The 20498-nt window shown below is 45.6% G+C and overlaps 1 protein-coding gene across 2 annotated transcripts in view; it reads right to left on the minus strand.

Moving 5' to 3' along the window:
• CREBL2 (cAMP responsive element binding protein like 2) overlaps window positions 1-20498 on the minus strand; it is a 347657-nt gene that overhangs the window by 171668 nt on the left and 155491 nt on the right. For both annotated transcript variants that reach the window (XM_086952921.1, XM_086952922.1), the window contains exon 3: window positions 2737-2884. In XM_086952921.1, coding sequence (XP_086809047.1) covers window positions 2737-2884 — 148 coding nt within the window. The remainder of the gene's footprint in view (window positions 1-2736; window positions 2885-20498) is intronic.

Genomic DNA, 20498 nt, shown 5'->3' on the forward strand with positions numbered 1-20498 from the left:
GCTAGTTCTGATTCATGCTTATGGGCCGATCTACAGTTTATGAGCATGCATTTAATGGGTGGACCTCCTTTGTTCTTGATCTTGGAAGGTTGGGCTCTGGGTAGGAAGGTTAGGTGAGCGGGGACTCTGGGGACTCTTGGCGGGGGATGTTCCCTTCCGACTCCCATGATTACTTGGATCTTAGCTTTGGGGGAGGGGTTCCAAGGGGGAGTCATAGGTTGAGACGGGAGGTGTTGCTTCCTGGGGGGAAAGTATGGATTTGGTGGGGGAGTTTCCTGGGGGGGACATAGGATGAGGCCAGAAGTGTCGCTTCCTGGGGGGGAAGTGAGGGTTTTGCTCTTCTGGGTCTGTCTGAGCGGATCTCATTCCTCGAATTGTTGGTCGAGAACGGAGGGGGGCATGCGGTCCACATGGGGGTGTTATCTTACTCCTTCTTGGTTGGGAGGTGATTGGCGGGGCGGCAGAGTGTTGAGTGGGCTTTCGGATTGTGGCCTGGGTGGAAAGGGTTTCGGTCAAGTCTCATATCAAGATTTCGAGCTGGGATTAGAGTAGGTTGATGCGTTAAGTTATTCTAGGGGGGAGGCAGGCGTATCAATACCGGAGATGGGGAGGAGTGGGGTCCGTTCAGGATGGTTAATGGGGGAGGGGCTGCCTGGATTGTTTCTGGGAGGGCTCCTGGGTGGGGGGGGGGGTGGGGGTATTGGCTCTGGTTAAGAGTCGCGTCTCGGTTGGGCAGAGGGGGGGTGTGTGAGGAGGCTGAGCTTGTGGGTAGCTCTTCTCTCTGGATGGCAAGTTGGGATGAGAGGGGCGGCAGGGTAGGATGGTGCGGCTGTCAGAGGGGGTGGGATCCCTATTCAGAGGGTAGAGAGGCGGAATGAGTCACTGGAGGGCAGGGGGGGGTCGTTGCAGGGGCACATGAGGGGTCCGTTGCCTCCTCTGCTGTGGGAGGCTCGTTGGGGGAAGGGGAGGGGAGGGGACGGGCCGAGTCATGGCTTGAGCAAGGGTGCTTTTTTTTAGCATGAGAAAAGGGCGTCGAAGACCTCTAGGTTATCGCTCTTGGACTGTATCAAGACAGTGCCGTTTTCATAGATGGTTATGGAGATATTGCCTCTTGGGGACTGGTGGTTCGGGAGAGAGGTAGTCATTTTGTGTCTATGGGCTGTGATGGTGGTTTTTGAGACGAGAAGATGCGTGTTGAGTATGGTGAACCAGTAGTCAGGCCTTACACTGTGGAAGAGGAAGTCCATTTTTAACTGCCCTCTAAAGGAGCAGTGGTAAGTGTCTTCGTGTAAACTGAGTTAGCTGTGTGGGTCAAGTCACAGCCAGCCTTTTTCTCTAGCTTGAACTGGTAAGTTTGTATGAAACTGGACTTGCCTAACTAAGGGCCGAAGGGAATCTACCAGGCAGTGTTTACAAGTGGTCTTGTAAAACATACCACTAGGAAAGTGAGATAAAAATAAAGCAAACATTGTTGAAATCTTACAAGGGTTTTATTACTTAAAAGGTAGATGGTTTAATTTATTTTAACCGCTGCATTTATAAAGCATGGACATAGCCTCAGAAGGTTTTGAAGCTCCGTACAGAGCAGCACAACACTTAAACAACATGTGAGGATAGAAACACATAGGACAATAAATGCATACAAATAAAGGAACAACATAGTATTATGGTCAGGTGTAAGGAGTTAATCGAGAATAGTAGGAAGATTGCTTAAGAGAGGTGTTTCAAAATCATGACTTCACTACATAACATCAGGAGCAAGTCTGAGTAGCAGTGATAAGTTGTTTGGGAGTCTCTGTAAATAAGCTAACAAAGCCTATTGGCATGCATCTTCTCTGTGGCTCTTCAGGATTTCTGGCCTATCAAGAAATGTGCTTTCTGCTGAATTGAGTTTAAAGGCACGACTGACAGATTGATCAAGTGAACTGCTTTATAGATCATGCAACAAACATCTAAGTGGGTGGATTCTGGAAGGGAAAGGAAACAATGCACTTCTTTTCAGGCAGGGGCTAAATGCTCAAATGTTCTTTGGATGGTGATTATTTGAGCTGATGCTTTAACTTTAAGAACAGCTTTGATAGTGAAGAAATAAATTAGTTTACAAGTAGTGTTATTATTTTATTATTAGGTCTTGTATTGCGCAACAAATCATCCCCAGAGGGATCTCTTGGCAGCACACTACCGGAAACGTATAACAATATGACGGTTAGAACATCCATGTTTTTATTGTTTATCTCTATCTTAACTGTTGGATGGCATATGATTAACTCTAAAGTTTTATTTTTCACAAGACATTTAGTATTTTAAATTGAATTCTTGAAGATGTAATGTGAAACTGGTCAGGGACTATGTCATTATTCAAGATGTTTGGGCTACCTCTTATCACATTAGAGTCGTCCAAGTGTGAAGAGAACCATATGGGGTTCAAAGGGAAGACCTCAATTTTGCCCTTATTAAAGTGTACCCAAAAACCCTATGAAACTCCTGGATAATCTTGGTGATGCTTGGATTCGCCTCGTCCTCAGTAACAATCAGAATATCATCTGCGTATGCTGCGGTCTTATAAGAACAGTAATAGCATAGATGTCCGGTAATTCCGAAGGGATCCTGGTAAGGGACTATAGTTCAATTCAATAATGAAAATGCCAAATGTGGTAAAATAAATCCCAGAGGTTAATAGCAAAGCTGTAAATGTGTTCCTGCAATGTCAGAGAGGAGAAAGGAAAAGACACTTACAGCAACGGTTTCCATTGGCCTCCGCCTTCACAGCCCTGGTCTGCTTGGTGGAGCTAAGGTGCACCTTGTTCTGCTCCTCTCCAGTGAGAAGGGCTTTGATTTCAGAAGGGATCTTCCCCTGGTCCATGGCCATGCACCACTGCTTGTACTGGGAAGACAGAAAGCAAGTTTCATTAATTTCATCTATCAAGACATGTCAAATGGATACCTATAACAAATCTCTGAAAGGTAGCTATATTCCTTCACCAAGAACGGCGCATTGAAAACTAATCATCATACAGTCAATTCGAGAAATTCTCTTATTTTGTTCTATAAGTTTTATTGGTTTTAATAAAAAAACACGTACAGACAGACAGATATTGAGGATCAGTGATGCAAACAGAGGCAGAACAACCCAAGAGATCATACAATATAGGAATGTGGAAATAGATACACGAGTAGCCTTGGTAGGAAACAACCAACTTCCAGGCAAGATATCCAAATGCTAAAATGGAGATATTTGCAGCCACTAGAAGCATAATTAAGTAGAACTCTATTGGGTAGTAGGAACAAATGTAGCGTGAAAACTGTGTGAGGAGTTTGAGAACTATTGGGCAAGAGTATCCCAGATCCACAAAGGTTATAAGGGGAAGTGGAAGAGGAAAGGAAGAAGACAGGGAGTAAGAACTCCAAGTGAGAAAATGTATATATTGTAAAGATTGATATTGGTAAGTGTGTGGGGGTGGCCTTTTTGACTCCACAAATTTGTAAAGGGATTTCCAGACTCCACTAGTGATTTGAGGGTAAGAATGACATGTAGAATGAGAGCCATGGGCTCCTTTCAAAAAAGAAACTAGCCCCACCATGTGTTGAAGGAAAGATGGTTAAAGGATTTCCATTCAGACAGGATTACTTTCATGCCAATCACCAACAGAAGGTCAAGCAGAGCCATGCCCATGGCTTTCAGGTTCAAGCTAGGCTTCGCGGCGCAGGGACCCAGCACCACTATGGGAAAATCTAAAATAATCAGAATATTAAACATACCTGAGGGCTAGGTTTGTATTGGAGCCCAATAGTAAGCTAGAAGGGGGGACACTGAAAGAGCATGTGCTGGTAAAAGCCAGACTCCTTGTCGCAATTCCAACAGGAGTCCTTTTCCCGCAGATTTAGTTTGTGTAGCCTGGCTGGGGTCCAGTGAAGCAGATTCATTATATAGAATTTTGATAGTAGGAAGAAGGGACTATTTTATTGTGCAGAGATAGTCAGCTAATGTTATGCCAATTGTCTGAGATGTGTTCAAAAACATCAGAATTAAAATGACTAGCCCATTTGGCAAGTAGAACTGTAGGCTGTGTTAGGGGAGGATTTGCTATGGTTTTGTAGATCTTGGAGGCATTGTGTGACCTAATAGCTAGATGATCCAACAGTGACGGCCGGATAACATGTTTGAACTTTGACAATTTTATCTTGATTTTCAGGAAAGAATAGAAGTCCAATTTAGGAAGGTCATACAGTTGCGCCAAGCGGGCGAAGGGCAGAGGAGAGTTATTATCATCGTAAAGGTCTTTCATTTGATGAATACCCTTGACGGCCCATCAGTGAGGGATTTTCCTAGCCACATTGGCTCATGAATGGAGTCAGGCATAAGCCAGAAAGCTCCCTACATGGCTGGAAATGCGGACTAATAAAGATTCCAATTTGGGAAATAGCATCTCCCATGAGCAAAATTTTCGCAAAGAGACTTATATGAGATCTTCGCTCTTTTGTCGCTCCACAAAAATTTAGAGGTTAATCAATATACTGAAAAAGGAGGGAGCTAATTAAATCAGTAGTATAGCGGACACAAACTGCACAACTGGGGTTATGGTCATCTTTAATGTCTGGAGCCTATCCCACCATGTAATATGCTTGGGAGACCAGGATAACAGAAGATCCATAACTTTGGAGATAGGCTGAGCTTCAATGTAATGTAACACTTCAGCAAAATCTTTGCAGAACGAAATGACCAAGTACTTAAGATGTTTGGGCTGCCACTGAAGACCAGTGTGAGGGGAAGTGTATGGGGTTCAAAGGGAAGGCCTCAGTTTTGTCCTTATTTAAAGTGTACCCAGAAACCCTAGAAAACTCCTGGATAATCTTGGTGATGCTTGGAATCCCCTTTTCAATGTCCTCCATAAAAATCAGAATATCATCCACCTATGCTGCAGTCTTACACGAACTGGGGACGAATGCAAGGCCTTTTATTTCAGAGCATGAATTTAGAAGTGTAAGTAAGGGATCAATAGAAAGTAAAAATAACAGCGGGGACAGGTGCAGCCCTTTATGGTACATTGGTGAAGGCTAAAGGAGGCAGAGGTGGCGCCTTTTATTCTATTATTAGCTTTGAAGTTATCATAAAGAGCCATGACTATGTTAATAAATTAGTTACCAAGATTATGAGCTTCCAGGACAGCCTGGAGGAAAGGCCAGGAAACTTTATCGAACGCCTTTTCGGCATCAAAGTTGATCGCCGAAGATGGTGTGGAAGACAAACTGGCATTTTCGATTATGTGACAAAAAGGGTGTATATTGTATTTGGCGAACCTCCCATTATATATCAGCTAAGGGATGGACAGCTTCAATCATTTGGGTAGAATTTTGGCAATGATTTTTACTTCTATATTATTAATAAAATTGTGAGAAAGTTTTTTCCGATCAGAATGGTCTTTACCCGCTTTGGGGATAACGACTACTGTGGTTTCAGAAACCGCTCCAGTCAGCTTTCCAGAGAGTGCAAAATTATCCAGGGTATTTTTAAGATGTCTAATGATTGAGTTCATAAACGTTCTGTAAAAGCGGATGGAAAACCCATCTGGACTAGAAGCCTTACTGGAGTGGATAGATATTATTGCTTTAATAACGTCATCAGAAGTAAAAGGTGCATTTAGGTGTTCTCTCTCAAGGTCAGAGATAGAAGTGATTGAAAGGGACTTTACAAAATCCAAACATTTAGATTAGCCCTGTATATGATGGGCTCTCATAGAGCTTCTCGTATATCTCCTTAAACACTTCCAGTATTTCCCCAGTTTTAACTTTTTGTACTCCATCTTGCACCTTAATATGAGTAATTTGGGACATTGTGTTCTTACATTTGAGTGTACTGGCTTTACCCGCTCTATTACAGAAAAGAAGGTGTTTAGACTTTTGGGCCTGAATGAAGAGATGAGCTCTCCTACTGACAATGGTATTGTATGTGTATTTTAGTTGCTTAATATCCCTCAGAACAGATTTGTCACTAAAATGCCTAAAGTCGTCTTCCTTACATTTGATGTCAACGCCTAGGGACTGTAAGAATTCTTTAATGTCAGTTTTTCTTTGCCATTCTTTTATTATTTTGACCCCTATTGACACATTTGAATGTGTCCCAAAGTATCACACGGGAAGAAACGGAGTCTTTGTTGTCCCTAAAGAAAAATGATATTTATTTTTTTAGTTCCTCAACATCTGTTTTGTTTTCCAGGATCTCTGAGTTTTACTGCAACATTCTATTTTCACTTGAAATTGGGCGATTTAAAATAGACCGAGAGATTGCGGTATAGGCAGAGATTTGAATAGGTTGGATTTTGGCGTCAGAAGTGACTTTAAGAAGCGAGCATCTACCAAGAGCTAATGTATAAGTGAGAAGCTTGAGTGGGGAGGCAGAAAGAAGGTAAAGTCATTACCCGTTCGGTTGTGCATTCGCCACGCCTCTAGAGGTCAGTGTGGAGAGCACAGATTGATTAAATGTTTGTGAGCCTTGTATGTTCTGAAGCTGAAAGCTGAATGTCTATCCAAGATTGGGTCCAATGTCAGGTTAAAATCCCCTCCCAAAATGAGCTTTGCCACTGATGGAATGTCATTTCGTTTTTTATTAAGAAAGAGCCAAAATGTTGGGTCATCAATGTTGGGAGCATACACATTCATCACATACAGATCCTGTACCCTGTTATTTAGTCTAGATAGAAGGAAGCCATCTGCCATTGGAATCGTGCTCTGATGCAATAACTGTTAGGCCTGACCATCTGCATAAAAAGGGTGTGAGCACAGTTTTTCTTGCTATGAACTTCAGAGCAGATAACTTCCGAAATCCAGCCTTTGCTCATCAGTAGGGCCTCTTTAAACCCGATCTTGGTTTCCTGGAGGAGAACTATATCTTCTGTTAGGCTTTTGCAATAGTCAAGAATTTTGGTCCTCTACTGGGTGGATTAGTCCCTTGACGTTGAGGGAGATTACATTTAAGGAGGACATTGGTAGAGGAGTTCGTTTCCTGAAATGCTATCTAAGATATGAAGCCATAGAAAAACATGATATTAGCTGATATCATGCAGGTCAGGGAGTATAAGCTTTGTAGTAACATCATTCTATCAGGACTGGGAGTTAGGAATGAGTGGGGCTGGGAGGAAGCCTGGGGAAAAAGCGAAGAGCCATGTGATGTCGCACAGTGCCTGTAGTCACCCACCAGGGGAAATCTGTGGGAAACAGAATTCATGGGGAACCATAGTGAAGTACGGGAGAAGCAGAAGGACGCCTGCAATGCAAGCGGGCTGGATGCAGAGTACATGGGCGGAAAATTCAGTAAGCGAGTGAATATGTGAAGTATGACATTTCTGGTCAAGAGTAATATGGTGGAGTAAATGCACATAGTAATAGGCAACATGAGAAAACTTGAGCGGATCCCAATCAAATAGAGTGTCCTGCATGAAATATACTGACTGTAAATACCACTGAAACAAACATTAGGCATCATCAAGGCCTCATACACAGAGACACCGGCGGATATGACATGACATAAGATACGATATTCAAAGGAAAAAAACAGGTCCATATTGAAGCTTTATAACTAAATGAACAGTAGTACTGGAAACATATACTGGTTTGAGTTATGAGACCTACTGAGATAGCCCCGTTACAGCCTGCAATGCTAGTTAGGGTTGTCCTAGTAATGTTTGAAATATGTACTAATCGTGAAAAAACTAAACATGTGATGCTCACCCCTTAGTAAAAAATTCTAGCATCCCTGTACATTTGACTTTAAGGACGTGGTGCGAGGGACAGTATAGGAGACGCCTATATTAGCAGCCATCTCAAAGCTTTAAGAGTGTGGAGAAGCTACCACAGCAGTGGCAAGTATAATTAGAGCCAAATTAGAACAGATTGAACATCATTCCTAGTTAATTGACCATAGTATATGACAAGTTTTAGGCCAAAGAAGACAACAGTTTCCCAAAAACTTCATGTGATAACACAATAAAGTAATAGTAGGTGAAGAAAGTCTGAGGAATTAATAAACCCCACCTGCAGGACTATCAGGACAAGATTCTAGAGGCCATGTTGATAGCAATGTACAACCTCTGGCAGCAGCACTAACAGCCATATAGGCAGGAGGAATGTCTCCCCTCCTTAGCAAGGAGAAAAGGGAGAGCAACAAGGGATGTTAGGCAGAAGTGTGACTGGTTGCAGAATTCGAAGGGCAATCCGAGTCCTAACATGATTCTGATTTGTTATCCAGGAAGGACGAAAGTTTTAAAGGTTCTGAAAATAATCTCATCTGGCCTTTAAACGTAATGCAAAACTTTGACGGGCCCAAAAAAATTTGAAGGGGATTTCCCTGGCAGTCCGTCTCTGTAAAAAGGCCAAAAAACCTTTATGGCGGAGAACGGTGTCCCTCGCATAGTCCAGAGATTGAGATTTTATGATCCTGCCATTTAATTGTTCTGATCCTCATTTGTGCCAAGATTTGTTCCCATGTGTTGTTGACATAGTGGTTTAAAGATGAGGGGACTGAGAGAGGAGATATTTTGTGGTAGGAGGCTGGAACCCCATTGGCTCATTCGATCTTAAAGTCTTTGGAGAAAGAGATTTGAAGAACTTCTATGAACCATGTTATTAGGAAGTCAGCCACAGAACGACAGGAGGATTCAATACCCTCTAGAAGATCAAAAATATGAAGATTGCTCCGCATGTTGCGGTCCTCCTGGTCTGCAAGATCTCTTCTTTTTAGATTGACTAGGGAGTGTTCGAGGCATTTTATTTGTTTGGCTTTGCCATTGGATTAGTCTTCCACATTGTTTCTTGTTTCTGCGTTAGATAATCTTATTGCAAGGTCTTTGCAAATTTTGGCGACTTTCACCGGAAGTAGATCTGTGTTGGTCTTGGTACTCTGTGCAATGTTGTGTACCTAGTTCAGTTTCAGCAGGATAGTCTCCAGGGTAGAGGAGGAATCAGAGCTCCCTTTTATTCGCGATTCAGGGATCGTGGGGAGTGTTTGGTACACTTGAAGGCAGCTTTGGGATCTTTCTCTTTAATGTTGCTCTCCTAGAGTTCCACCATCCTGTGATATTGTGATGTAGGGGGCTCCTAGCAAACAAAGACATAGGCTCTGATTGAGCAGAGTGAGGCCTCATTAGCCCCACGCCCCCAATTTAGAGCTGACCAAGTACAATGCAGCCTGAGGAGATACCCCATCTTTCAGGTAGAGAGACACCACACCATTGAATATAGTCAAAGACGTTTGAGCTAGGGAGGCTCTCTCCAATGTCACCCGCCTAGCCCGCAGACTAAGGGAGGATGTGTGCTCTTCAACAGTGGGTAATACTTAAGTAAAGCCAGGAAGGTAACATGCGAAAGGACCAGAGATTGTCCAGACGGTGGGTGGGGATACAGAGCTTTGGATGACAGAATGTAATGATCAAGAACTCTGAAACAGCCCTTCATATCTAGGCTTGGAAAAGCCAGATGTATCTCACTCCAGTAGTTATCATCAACCCAATGGCTAACCTGTCAGGCTGGGGCCTTTGTGAGGTAAAAGGAGGCGGAAAACCAAACTTCTGCAATTAGCTACGTGGTATTAATATAGCCAGAGGAAGCCCCCCTAGTAGCGAGACAAAGGAGGGTCTCAGTATGAGCATAGCAAGCCAATCTAGTAGCGAGACTTAGGAGGTACGCAGCTAAATTGGTCCCAGCGTACATTAAGAATCAGCCCAATTGTTTCAGATAAGTATATCTTAGGTAACAAATATATTAGCTCATGTATTGTTAAAGTCACCAATAGTGTGGCTACACTGGGCAAACACAGGAGTTTGCAGAGATTTATAGGGTGTCACTCCCCAACTGCCAAAGACCTGGGAGAGAGCTGCGAATGATCTTCACAAGGGCAAGGGAAGACTGGCAGTAAAATACGACCAGACAGTGTGCATATGGTCAAACTCGTTGTGGGCTGTGATCCGCTGTATGCTTGTGAATCTATGTGATATTCTTCACAGCAGGCTCCACACGTTGCTTAGTAGATCGCAGGAGATAACAGAATGCCACCAATTTAGCTATCCAGTGACCGGGGGTATAATAATACCAACGGACCTGGCTCACAGACACTCTCAGTCATTCTCAGGCACACTTGCCACCAATGATCCTCAGCTATATGAAGCTCTCTTCCCTGGTTAGCATTCAGACCGCAACCTGAGCCATGCCTGCGACCTCGGGTCAAATGGGCTGAGCAGAGGGAGACTGCCGTCAAACTGTCCCGAAAGTGCCCGCCAGGGTCTCTGCGTTCTTACCAGAGTTCACACCAACAAACCATTTGGCTGCCCGGATAGAGGTGAATTTATTAGGTTACGCCGTGTCACCAGGGTCTCACACATAATTTCCTCTCAGAAGTCCATCGCTCGTCGTGTGTCTGAGGTAGCACTGGGGGTGCCGCCATTTTGCATAACGCCATCACTGGAGTTGCGGGTATCTCATGCCCCAAAACACCTTATCAAACTGATTTTTAGGTAAGACAGGCAGTTCATGATCACCACACCTTCCGCTGCATGAAAATTACCGAATTGGTGGCTGTAGCAGTATTCGGCTCAGCTTACCTACCAATTGCCACGGTCGCAGTCTGTGGTCACTTGACAGTTGGCTCAGGTTCTGTGAGGCTGGTTAGGCAAGGCCTGCCACAGAGTCCTCTCCCACTGAAGGGACTGCAATCCTGTGTAGTCTTCATTTTCTTATGTCTAGAATGGGTTGTGCCGCCCTCCATCCCTCTAATGGGGCATTCATGTACATTTAAAATGGTTTACGTGTTTACTCCACAAGACCATCCATCTTGTCCATCAGGGAAACCAACAACCTTTCAATAGTGTGTGTGCAATATTTTTTACCACTAATGTCCCAGGGCTAAGGTACCTCCTGCTTTTAGAAACGAGCAAGTGTCAATTTCCCCACCAATAACGTGTGATATAAAAGTGTGCCTACGGTAGCGTGTACTAGATATATCCGGTCATCCCCATTGTGGCTAAAAAGTGTAACTGTGTTGTACAAAGGCAGGTCTGCTCAAAACATTTCCTTGATTAAAGTAAGCAGTTTAGCCTAATAGTGCTTTATTCGTGGGCATGCTCACCAGTCATCTACCCTATCCCCTCCCAACCCCACAGCCTCCCCTGTCCCCCCAAAACCAAACGGGAGTCGGTTAGGACTTTCTATACATTGTATTGCTTTGAGAGCAGAGATGTTTTCAGACTTCTGCCTGACTGTTTCCCACTCTTCCTCTGTTAAGAGGCTTTCTAATTCTTCCTCCTTCTTTTGCATGTAATTATGGTGGATTGGTGTAGGTCACACATTTAGTGTTAAACGTAAACGTAAACATGGTTACTTATATAGCGCACGTATCACCCGAAAGGGGGTCTCGCGGCACTTGCTTTTGGGAACCCGTCCTGGTTTTTCCCTGTGAGATAGCCCAGATGGGCATCCCCAAGGTGAAAGCCAGGCATCCCGCCGCGGGGGGCCGTAGTGGAGATTGAGCAAGCTATTGCCCAGAGTTACAGAGTGTGAGCCCCTGATTGGAGTAGGCACCAAAGCGAGAATTATCAGGTCCGTGGACATTTGGGCTCCGGACCCTGCCGCGTCGGGAATTGAACCCTGGTACCGGCACGACCTTTGCTTCTGGGTCTGCCTCCTCTAACCGGTGAGCCACACTTCTCCACAGTGTTGTATGCAACCGTGACAGCCCTTTTGTGGGAAGACTTGTGAAAGAATGGTTTTCAATGGAGCCATCTCTCAGACCACCCCTTGTCCACTTGACCAGTGTCAGTGCTCACTCAGTCCAGTGTCTGTAGTATTTTTTTAAGTACCTCTGGGTTGAATGTGGCAGAGTTCCTCACACTCTACCCTAGGTTTTAGTTCAGGTCAGTTGAAAAATTATCCCCTAACCTCTGGGAACCAAGACCAACCCTTTTCATAAATGACAGATGTTTCAATCTGGGTGGGAAGTCTTGGTTGGAGCTGAGAGAATTCAAGGAGGCTAGCTAGGTGGTGCTTTCATACTTCTAACCAGTATGCGCGAATAAGCAAAGAGACTGCATACAGTATATGGAACACTGTAGGACTTGGGCCTATAATGTGAAGGCAGCCACAACAAACGTTGAATAAGGATGAGAGAGCTAATTAAGGTTTTATTGTATTAGACCCCATCCACTCAGAGACAGACGGGGTAGTGGCGCCGCAATGTAACACGTTACATCTAGGAATCCCAGGCCACCCCCTGATGAATTCCTTATGAGAGTTGGTCCTGCAATCTTAGGTGATTCATTACCCCATACACACTAGAGTAGACAAGTTTATATGTACGACTACATTTTTAGTGGAAGAGTCTGAACCACATACAGCAGACAGGGGAGGAAGGATTAGGTTTCCTAGCCTGTAAGCATCCATTTGTTGCATGTATTGCTGTAGATGCACATGCTCTGCATACTCATGCCATCTAGGTTGGTTTGGATGACTGCAACTTGTTTTCCTTCAAAGAAGTCTTTCAAGTCCAGAGGTCTTTGTGTCTCCTCTGGTCATGGATGTGCATCGACTCCATTGTTAGATTGTTCATTGCCCAACAGGTGATAGTAGGTATGGAGTAGCGAGTAGAAAAAGAATAGTGGCCATGCGAGTAGAAAGAGCATAATATGAAAGTGAAAGATATCTGGAACAAACGCTGGTTTACGGGGAGGAGAGTGGGTGCATGTGAATCTACAGCACTACATTCAACTAACAGATGCTTATAGGGTAATTAATATCATCAGTCCATAGTATGTGTGGCTGTAAATTCACATGAAGGATTTGGTACTATCTATATGATACACAAGAGCGTACTTGACAAAGTGTGTGGAGTGCTCCTTCAGCTGCCGAGTTGGGTCGTGGAAAGAAGAGTGGGTGATCGATTGTGGGATTAAGGTGAAATGGGGAGACCACTCAGATTGGTTATAAGAACCACTTTGATATTGTGGTCCTGAAAAAAGGGTTCCTGTAATGCGAGGACCTGTAGTTTGCCGATACATCTAAGAGACAGATGTCTACCAGTAACGCAACCTTCCAAGAAAGAAACTGCAAAGGGCATGAATGCAGTGGCTCGAATGGTGGCCCCATGAGTCTGGTAAAAAACAATATTGAGACTCCAGACAAGGGCTAAAAGTACTTTTGGTGGAATGACACGTTTAAGGCCGTCTATAAAAGTTTTAATTACAAGGATTTTGAAGAGGGAGGAGTGTTTCCAGTTCTGAATATGTGTAGCCAAATCGAAATGTAGACTAATGCAGACTTTTTTGTCAAAGGTAGCAAAGAATATCTTGTACCATAGGCATAAAATGGTTTATTGATCTGGAGTACAATAGTGAACATAACACTTACACTTAGCAGTATAGCAGGAGCCCTAGGGCTTCTCAGAGTATGTACATGCACTCTTGGGGTAGACCAAGGTAACCAAACTCTAGGACTTCAGGAGCCAAATCACCAGGTTGAGATGTCTGGGGTCTTGGTGTCTGACTCTGCAACAGTTCTGTGTGAGAATGTCCGGCCTGTTGGAGAGCTGCTTATGAGTAGGAAAGGAAATTTCTTGAAGAGTTGAGTACCATGATGTCTGAGCCACATTAGAGCCTTCAGGATAAGGGTAAGGGATCTTGCAGCCTGAGCTTCTGAACCACATAAGGTATAAGGAGGAAAAGCATTTGCAAAGTTCCCCTATCAGTTAATCTACAGAGCATTGCACATGGAATAAGGGTGTAGAAACCGGATGGCAAAGTTTGGGCATTTTGCGCTTTCGCATGCTTCGAAAAAGTATGTTTGGGGTGCCCCATTTCTGAAGTTAGGAGAGTAGGACTTTTGGGTGGATTTCCGATTCATGAACTTGTTGCTGCGTCCTACTGATCATTGCTGCAAAAGTTGTTGTCTACTCCCATAAGGTACTCTGCTAGGAGACGAAACTGGTCCTCAATGTCCCAATGCCATATTCACTGAGCTTGGGACGATAGCTGAGGGAGTGTGCGCCTCTTTGTTTTTGAAGATAGAACATGGTGGTCAGGTTGTCTGTGCACACAGGGACTACATTGCTTTGAATCAGTTGAAGAAAGGCTTTGAGGGCTAGATGAATGGCTTACAGATCCAAGTGGTTGATGTGGAAACACCACTGATGAGGCAGCCACAGGCACTGCACGGTTCTGTTCTGTCTTGTCGTTAGGATGTTCTCACCAGCCAACTAGAGATGCGTCCATGGTGATGGTTACCTGTGGAAAGGGGTCTGCGAAGTACCGTCCCGCAATAGATTGTTGCTGTTTAGCCACAACAGAGAGTAATGGATGCTGGCCTGTATCAACACTAGAACGTCCAATTGACCCTACGCTTCTGAGCACTGGCCTGGGCAATGGATGAAGCCATCATTCCTAAAAGGGGCATTACTGTGAGAACTAGATGTGGACAGAGTGGCTGAAAAAGAGGCAACATCTATTTAAATGCTTGTACCCTTTGGGTGATGGAGAAAGCTTTACCAAGACCGTTTTTAGTATTGACACTAGGAAGGATTAGACTTGGAGCGGGTCCAAGTGTGATGAAATCTCAGCATTTACCACGAACCATGGGCTTTGGCAGAGGGAAATTGGGGCCCGGGTGTGGGCTAGGCATTCCTGTCTGCTTGATCACTTAATCAATTCAGAAAAGGGGGTGGTGATGAACAGAGTGTCTGAATTAAACAGACCACTCTTACCCAGTCCAAAGATCAGGGCTTGATCCATCACCGTTATTTATCTCACTGCCCCATCCCAGCTCAGAACCTGGCTATATGCAAATCAGTCTGTCCCTGGCCCAGTGCATCATGGGAACAGGGCAGACTAAACTACCAAGCCAATTCTTCACCAGAAAGGAGACAAGCTACCGGGGACCGGTTTCTGGCATTTCAGCCGTCTTCGGCCCGGCTTGCTTGAATCCTGATGGACCCTTGCTCATTGCACCATCAGGATTCAAGCAAACCGGGCCGAAGACGGCTGTAATGCCAGAAACCGGTCCCCGGGAGCTTGTTTCCTTCCCAGTGTAAGAATTGGCTTTTGTAGTTTGGTTTGCCCTGTTCCCATCATGCACTGGGACAGGAACAGACTAATTTGCATACAGCCAGGTTCTGAAACTGGGATGGTGCAGTGAGCTAAAAAACGGTGTTGGATCTAGCCCTGATCTCTTGACTGGGTGAGAGCTTTCTGCTTAATTCAGAGACTCTGTCCCTCACCACCCCTTGTTGTAAATATTTTTGTCCACCCTAAGCGTGGAAGGGTATTCTCAGATGTGAGACCCTTGCTCATTGCACCATCAGGATTCAAGCAAACCGGGCCGAAGACGGCTGTAATGCCAGAAACCGGTCCCCGGGAGCTTGTTTCCTTCCCAGTGTAAGAATTGGCTTTTGTAGTTTGGTTTGCCCTGTTCCCATCATGCACTGGGACAGGAACAGACTAATTTGCATACAGCCAGGTTCTGAAACTGGGATGGTGCAGTGAGCTAAAAAACGGTGTTGGATCTAGCCCTGATCTCTTGACTGGGTGAGAGCTTTCTGCTTAATTCAGAGACTCTGTCCCTCACCACCCCTTGTTGTAAATATTTTTGTCCACCCTAAGCGTGGAAGGGTATTCTCAGATGTGAGACCCTTGCTCATTGCACCATCAGGATTCAAGCAAACCGGGCCGAAGACGGCTGTAATGCCAGAAACCGGTTCCCGGGAGCTTGTTTCCTTCCCAGTGTAAGAATTGGCTTTTGTAGTTTGGTTTGCCCTGTTCCCATCATGCACTGGGACAGGAACAGACTAATTTGCATACAGCCAGGTTCTGAAACTGGGATGGTGCAGTGAGCTAAAAAACGGTGTTGGATCTAGCCCTGATCTCTTGACTGGGTGAGAGCTTTCTGCTTAATTCAGAGACTCTATCCCTCACCACCCCTTGTTGTAAATATTTTTGTCCACCCTAAGCGTGGAAGGGTATTCTCAGATGTGAGACCCTTGCTCATTGCACCATCAGGATTTAAGCAAACCGGGCCGAAGACGGCTGTAATGCCAGAAACCGGTCCCCGGGAGCTTGTTTCCTTCCCAGTGTAAGAATTGGCTTTTGTAGTTTGGTTTGCCCTGTTCCCATCATGCACTGGGACAGGAACAGACTAATTTGCATACAGCCAGGTTCTGAAACTGGGATGGTGCAGGGAGCTTAAAAACGGTGTTGGATCTAGCCCTGATCTCTTGACTGGGTGAGAGTATTCTGCTTAATTCAGAGACTCTGTCCCTCACCACCCCTTGTTGTAAATATGATCACTTAATCAGGCAGTTCTCTAGGTAGGGAAAGACGCAAGTACCTCCCCTCCCTCAGACATCTCTGCTAAACCCATGGAGCTATGCGGATGCCATAGGGCAGGTCCTTAAACTGGTACCACTTATCACGAAGCAAAGGTAAAGCCAATGAATTGGGATGTAAAAGCATGAGTCCTTCAGGTCTAGTGTGATCATGAACTAGACTTGCTGTAGCAGGTGGATGGCATCCTCTGTAGTGATAATGTGGAAATGTTCTGACAGGATATATCTGTTGAAAGGCAGGACATTGAGAATTGGTTTTAGAGAGCTGCCCTTCTTGAGTATGAGAAAGTACAGGGAGAAGAGGCCTTTGCCCTTGTGTTGAGCATCTGGACCTTCTTTTGCAGTAACACAAGATGTTCTGGGCTGAGGGTGTGAGCGTGAGATGGGATGTTTAGTGAGGTTGACACAAACTCCAAGCAGTTGCTGTACTCTATGATGGATAGAACCCATTGGCCTGTGGTGATTTCCTCCCCAACAGGGAAGAACTCCTCAAATTTCCTCCTTAAAGGTGTACTGTGATAAGGAGAATAAGAGGCAAGTCTGTTTTTGGAGGTAGAGACTCCCTTACCAGGCGCATCTCTGCCTTGACCTTTGTAGTTATTCCCCTTAAAGGTGCCCATGTGAAACCTTTGCCACCCTGCTGGTGAGAACTCTGGTGCTGGCAATAGTAGGCCTTGGATGGTTCTGGGAAAGATACTATGGATACACCTCTTGCCTGTTGCTTACGTAAGGAGCCCCTGCCAGACAAAACCTGAAGGGCGCCCATTGGTATGACGGTTTCTGTGTCCTTAATATTTTCAAGCATCGGGTCAACCTGGGGTCTGAACAGGTGGTCCTCATGTGGTTGCACATCTGGCTTGAAACCCGACACACAAAGCCAGGAGTGGCATCGGAGGATGACAGCGATATTTACCCCTCTGGCTGCTGTATTCTTTGAATCTAAGGCACACCTGATGGTAGCGTTGAAGATGGCTTTCCCTTTTTCAACAAGTCATCACTGTGAGAAGTTGGCCTGATATATGATGTTCACTAGTTCTAGTGACCACCTTGTATCAGTCCAAACAACCCTTATGGTGATTGGTTGTAAGTCAACCTTATAGACCAGCTATCCTAGTGGTAGCGTGGACAAAGCAGTCTTAGACTAAACTCTTGGCATGTGAAGCTGGCTGCATTACCATATGTAACCTCCTTGAACACCAAGTGAAAGGACACCACAAAGGATATATATTCAAAATATATATGTATTTATTACTACAAATAGTCCCCTGAACTCTTTATGAGCACAGGAGCAAACACGTTAAAACAATTCAATTGATAATATACAAAAGTAGCACAAATATGGATAGGCCCGGGTGGCCCCTAAAACCATATACTAAAGAAGTGGTATAAGTACCACAAGTCGAAAGGAAGTAAGGCCTAGGGCCTTGGGGATAGCTGGGGCTATGCTGGACTAAAACAGGTTAGGAACTAGGAGGCCCACAGGATCTGGTTTGCAGTGCGCAAAGTTAGAAGCAAGTTACATTGAAGTAAATGGATCGTAAAAGTTCAAAAGGTGAAGGTAGGAAATCTTCCGGTCAGTCTAGGACTTAACCCTTTGGAATCTGGACACTAGGAGTGTTAAGCTACTCGAGGACACCGGAGTGCCAGCATTACCTCACCCACAGGAATCGGGTGCAGTGGTATCAAAGTGTGTCGGGATTCTGCAGGAGTCCGGATGGAGCCTTGGAGTGTTGATGCTGCAGGCGACCTGATGTGAAGAGTTCTGATGGATCCAAGGGTGGATCTGAAGAGGTGAAGACCTTAAAGCAGAGGGGACAACGTTCACAGTCACTAGCCAGTGACCGGCATGGAACCAGGAAGAAACCAGGCGTTGTTGGGTGCCAACAGGTGATCTCGTGAAGCTGGTCTCTTCAGCAGCGTGGACTAGGCAACGATGACGACGACCAGGAGTCACTCACGAGCTGTCCCCCCGTAGGCTCTAGTTGATGGCGGTGTCGGCTTCTTGATCGGAGCAAACAGGCCTTGGCTAATGCAAGCCACGCAGGAAACAGAGAAGGCTTCTCACTCTAACCAGCAAGGTCAGAGGGGTTGCTGCTTTTGGGAGCAGCAAGGGCCAGTCTGGAGCAACCAGACCAGCGGTGGAAAGTTGTCGTTTGGTCGCCAAAATGGCCCTATTAACCGGATAGGCACGTCGAGTGGAACAAAGCAGAAGGGCCCCACGTAGATCTCCTGAGAGTTGGAGGGCTGGTCCTTGGTGCAAATGTAGCTCGGAGGTGGGGCTTCTCAAGACCCCAAGCACAGCGATGAGGGTACCTTAGGGGCTGCACAGTCAGCTTCTCGTTGACTTTTCAAGAGGCCCGGTCCCACGTCTCAGGTCGCCTCCACTCGTCTCAGCGTAGCAGGGACTGTGGATCGGGCTGTTAGATGTCTGGGAGTCTGGTTCTTGTCAGGCTCTGGGCTTGGGCTCCGGCAGGAGGCGTCGGCAAAGCAGTCGTTGATTGCTGGATGGTGTCTGTGTTCACAGGGTGGCCACTCCTTGGCCACAAGGGAGATTCTTCAGTCTTCTGAGTAGCAGAACGTCGAAGGTCCAGAGTTTCTTCTTCTTGTAGTCGAATGTCAGGGTAATCTGCCGTCTTGGGGCTCAGCTCCTACTTTAAACTAATTCTAGGGGCTGGACTACCTACTAGGTCCCTCCTATGTAGGAAGGAGGGTGGTTACACCCCCTTTCCTTTGTCCAGTTTCGCGCCAGAGCTGGGGCTGGAGTGCCCCAGCACCGGTTTGAACTGGCCTATGCACGGGGACATCTTGTGTGCCCCGGGCATGTCTGATTCTAGATACACAAAATCCTGTCTGTGGTGGTGCTAGCCTCCCTCGCTGGAAGGACTCCCAGCAGCAGGAGCTCAGACTTGTGTCTGTGGTGGCAGCACCCATTTTGTGATGCTGAGGCTCTGTTTAACTTTAACCGGGGTTCAGGTTCTGTACATGTCGTGTCCCTCTAGAAGGGTGGAATGCTACCCCCGTCGCCAGGATTGGCGAGGGGGTAGTATTCCAATTCGTATGACACCTTCCTCGACATGTTTTGATAATGTCAAACCAGAGTTAGCATTTAACCGCGAGGTTCATAATGCACTTAAGAGTATATGGTATGACGCTATCAGGAAACAGCTAAAGGACATGGTTCCGAAAGATGCATACAGGCTCAGCTCATGCTAGAGCACCATCTCACACATAACCAAGCACTCTGCCTCCAGGATTGATAAGGCCTGCCATAGGAGTGACTTATAGGTTACTGTGTGTCCTTGTAGGTGTTAGATATAGAGATACTAGATCTAAAGCAAAGGGTGATTACACCACCTTGCCCCAGCTGAGTGATCAGCCAGTTGTGTCAAATAGTAAGGCCAGGCCAGGGGTGGCACAATACGTGCTGCAGCCCCTGGTAGGCCTTGGATGCACCTATGCCCTGGGTACCTAGGGTACACTGTACAGGGGCTCACAAGGTGATCCATGTTCCAATTGGTAAGGCACCTAATGTGCCTTGGCATAAATTTAGAGATAGAACAGAAGGCTGTGGGTCTGATTGGCAGGCCCACAGCCACATTAAGTCATAAACCAGTGAAGCAAAAAGCAAAAATTTGGGGTGACCATAGGATAGCAGACCCTACTCTCCTACAATCACCGCCCCTCTTTTGGTATTGGTCATAGAGGAGCTGGATGAGTCCCTCTATTCCCTCCCATTGAGCTCTAGAATACAAGGAAAAACAGCCGACCGCATTGCGGTATGTGCCTGTACGTAGCCACACCCACTGCTTCTCTCTTCCCTGCAGCATCAATTCGCTTGCTCTTCTTGTAAGGTGTCACAATGTTGCCCATGGCCTGGTCTGCTGCTATTTTCATGGTGGTGGTGACAACCAAAGAATTTAGTGGGAAATTACCTCTGATGTAGTGTGGATCAGAAAGCACTGGTCGATATCTCTTTTCACAACGTGGTGGGACCACACCGGAATTTAACCGGGTCTTTAAAGAAGTCAGAGGCAAAGTTTACAATCACTTTGAGCATAGGGAAGTATTGGACAGAATGCTCAGTTTTGGAGCAAGTCTCCACCAAAAAGTTGTCATCTTCAGGGGTGACTTACATCTCCACCTTATT

Source organism: Lissotriton vulgaris, chromosome 1_2 (genome assembly GCF_964263255.1).
Source record: "Lissotriton vulgaris chromosome 1_2, aLisVul1.2, whole genome shotgun sequence".
NCBI classification, from domain to species: domain Eukaryota; kingdom Metazoa; phylum Chordata; class Amphibia; order Caudata; family Salamandridae; genus Lissotriton; species Lissotriton vulgaris.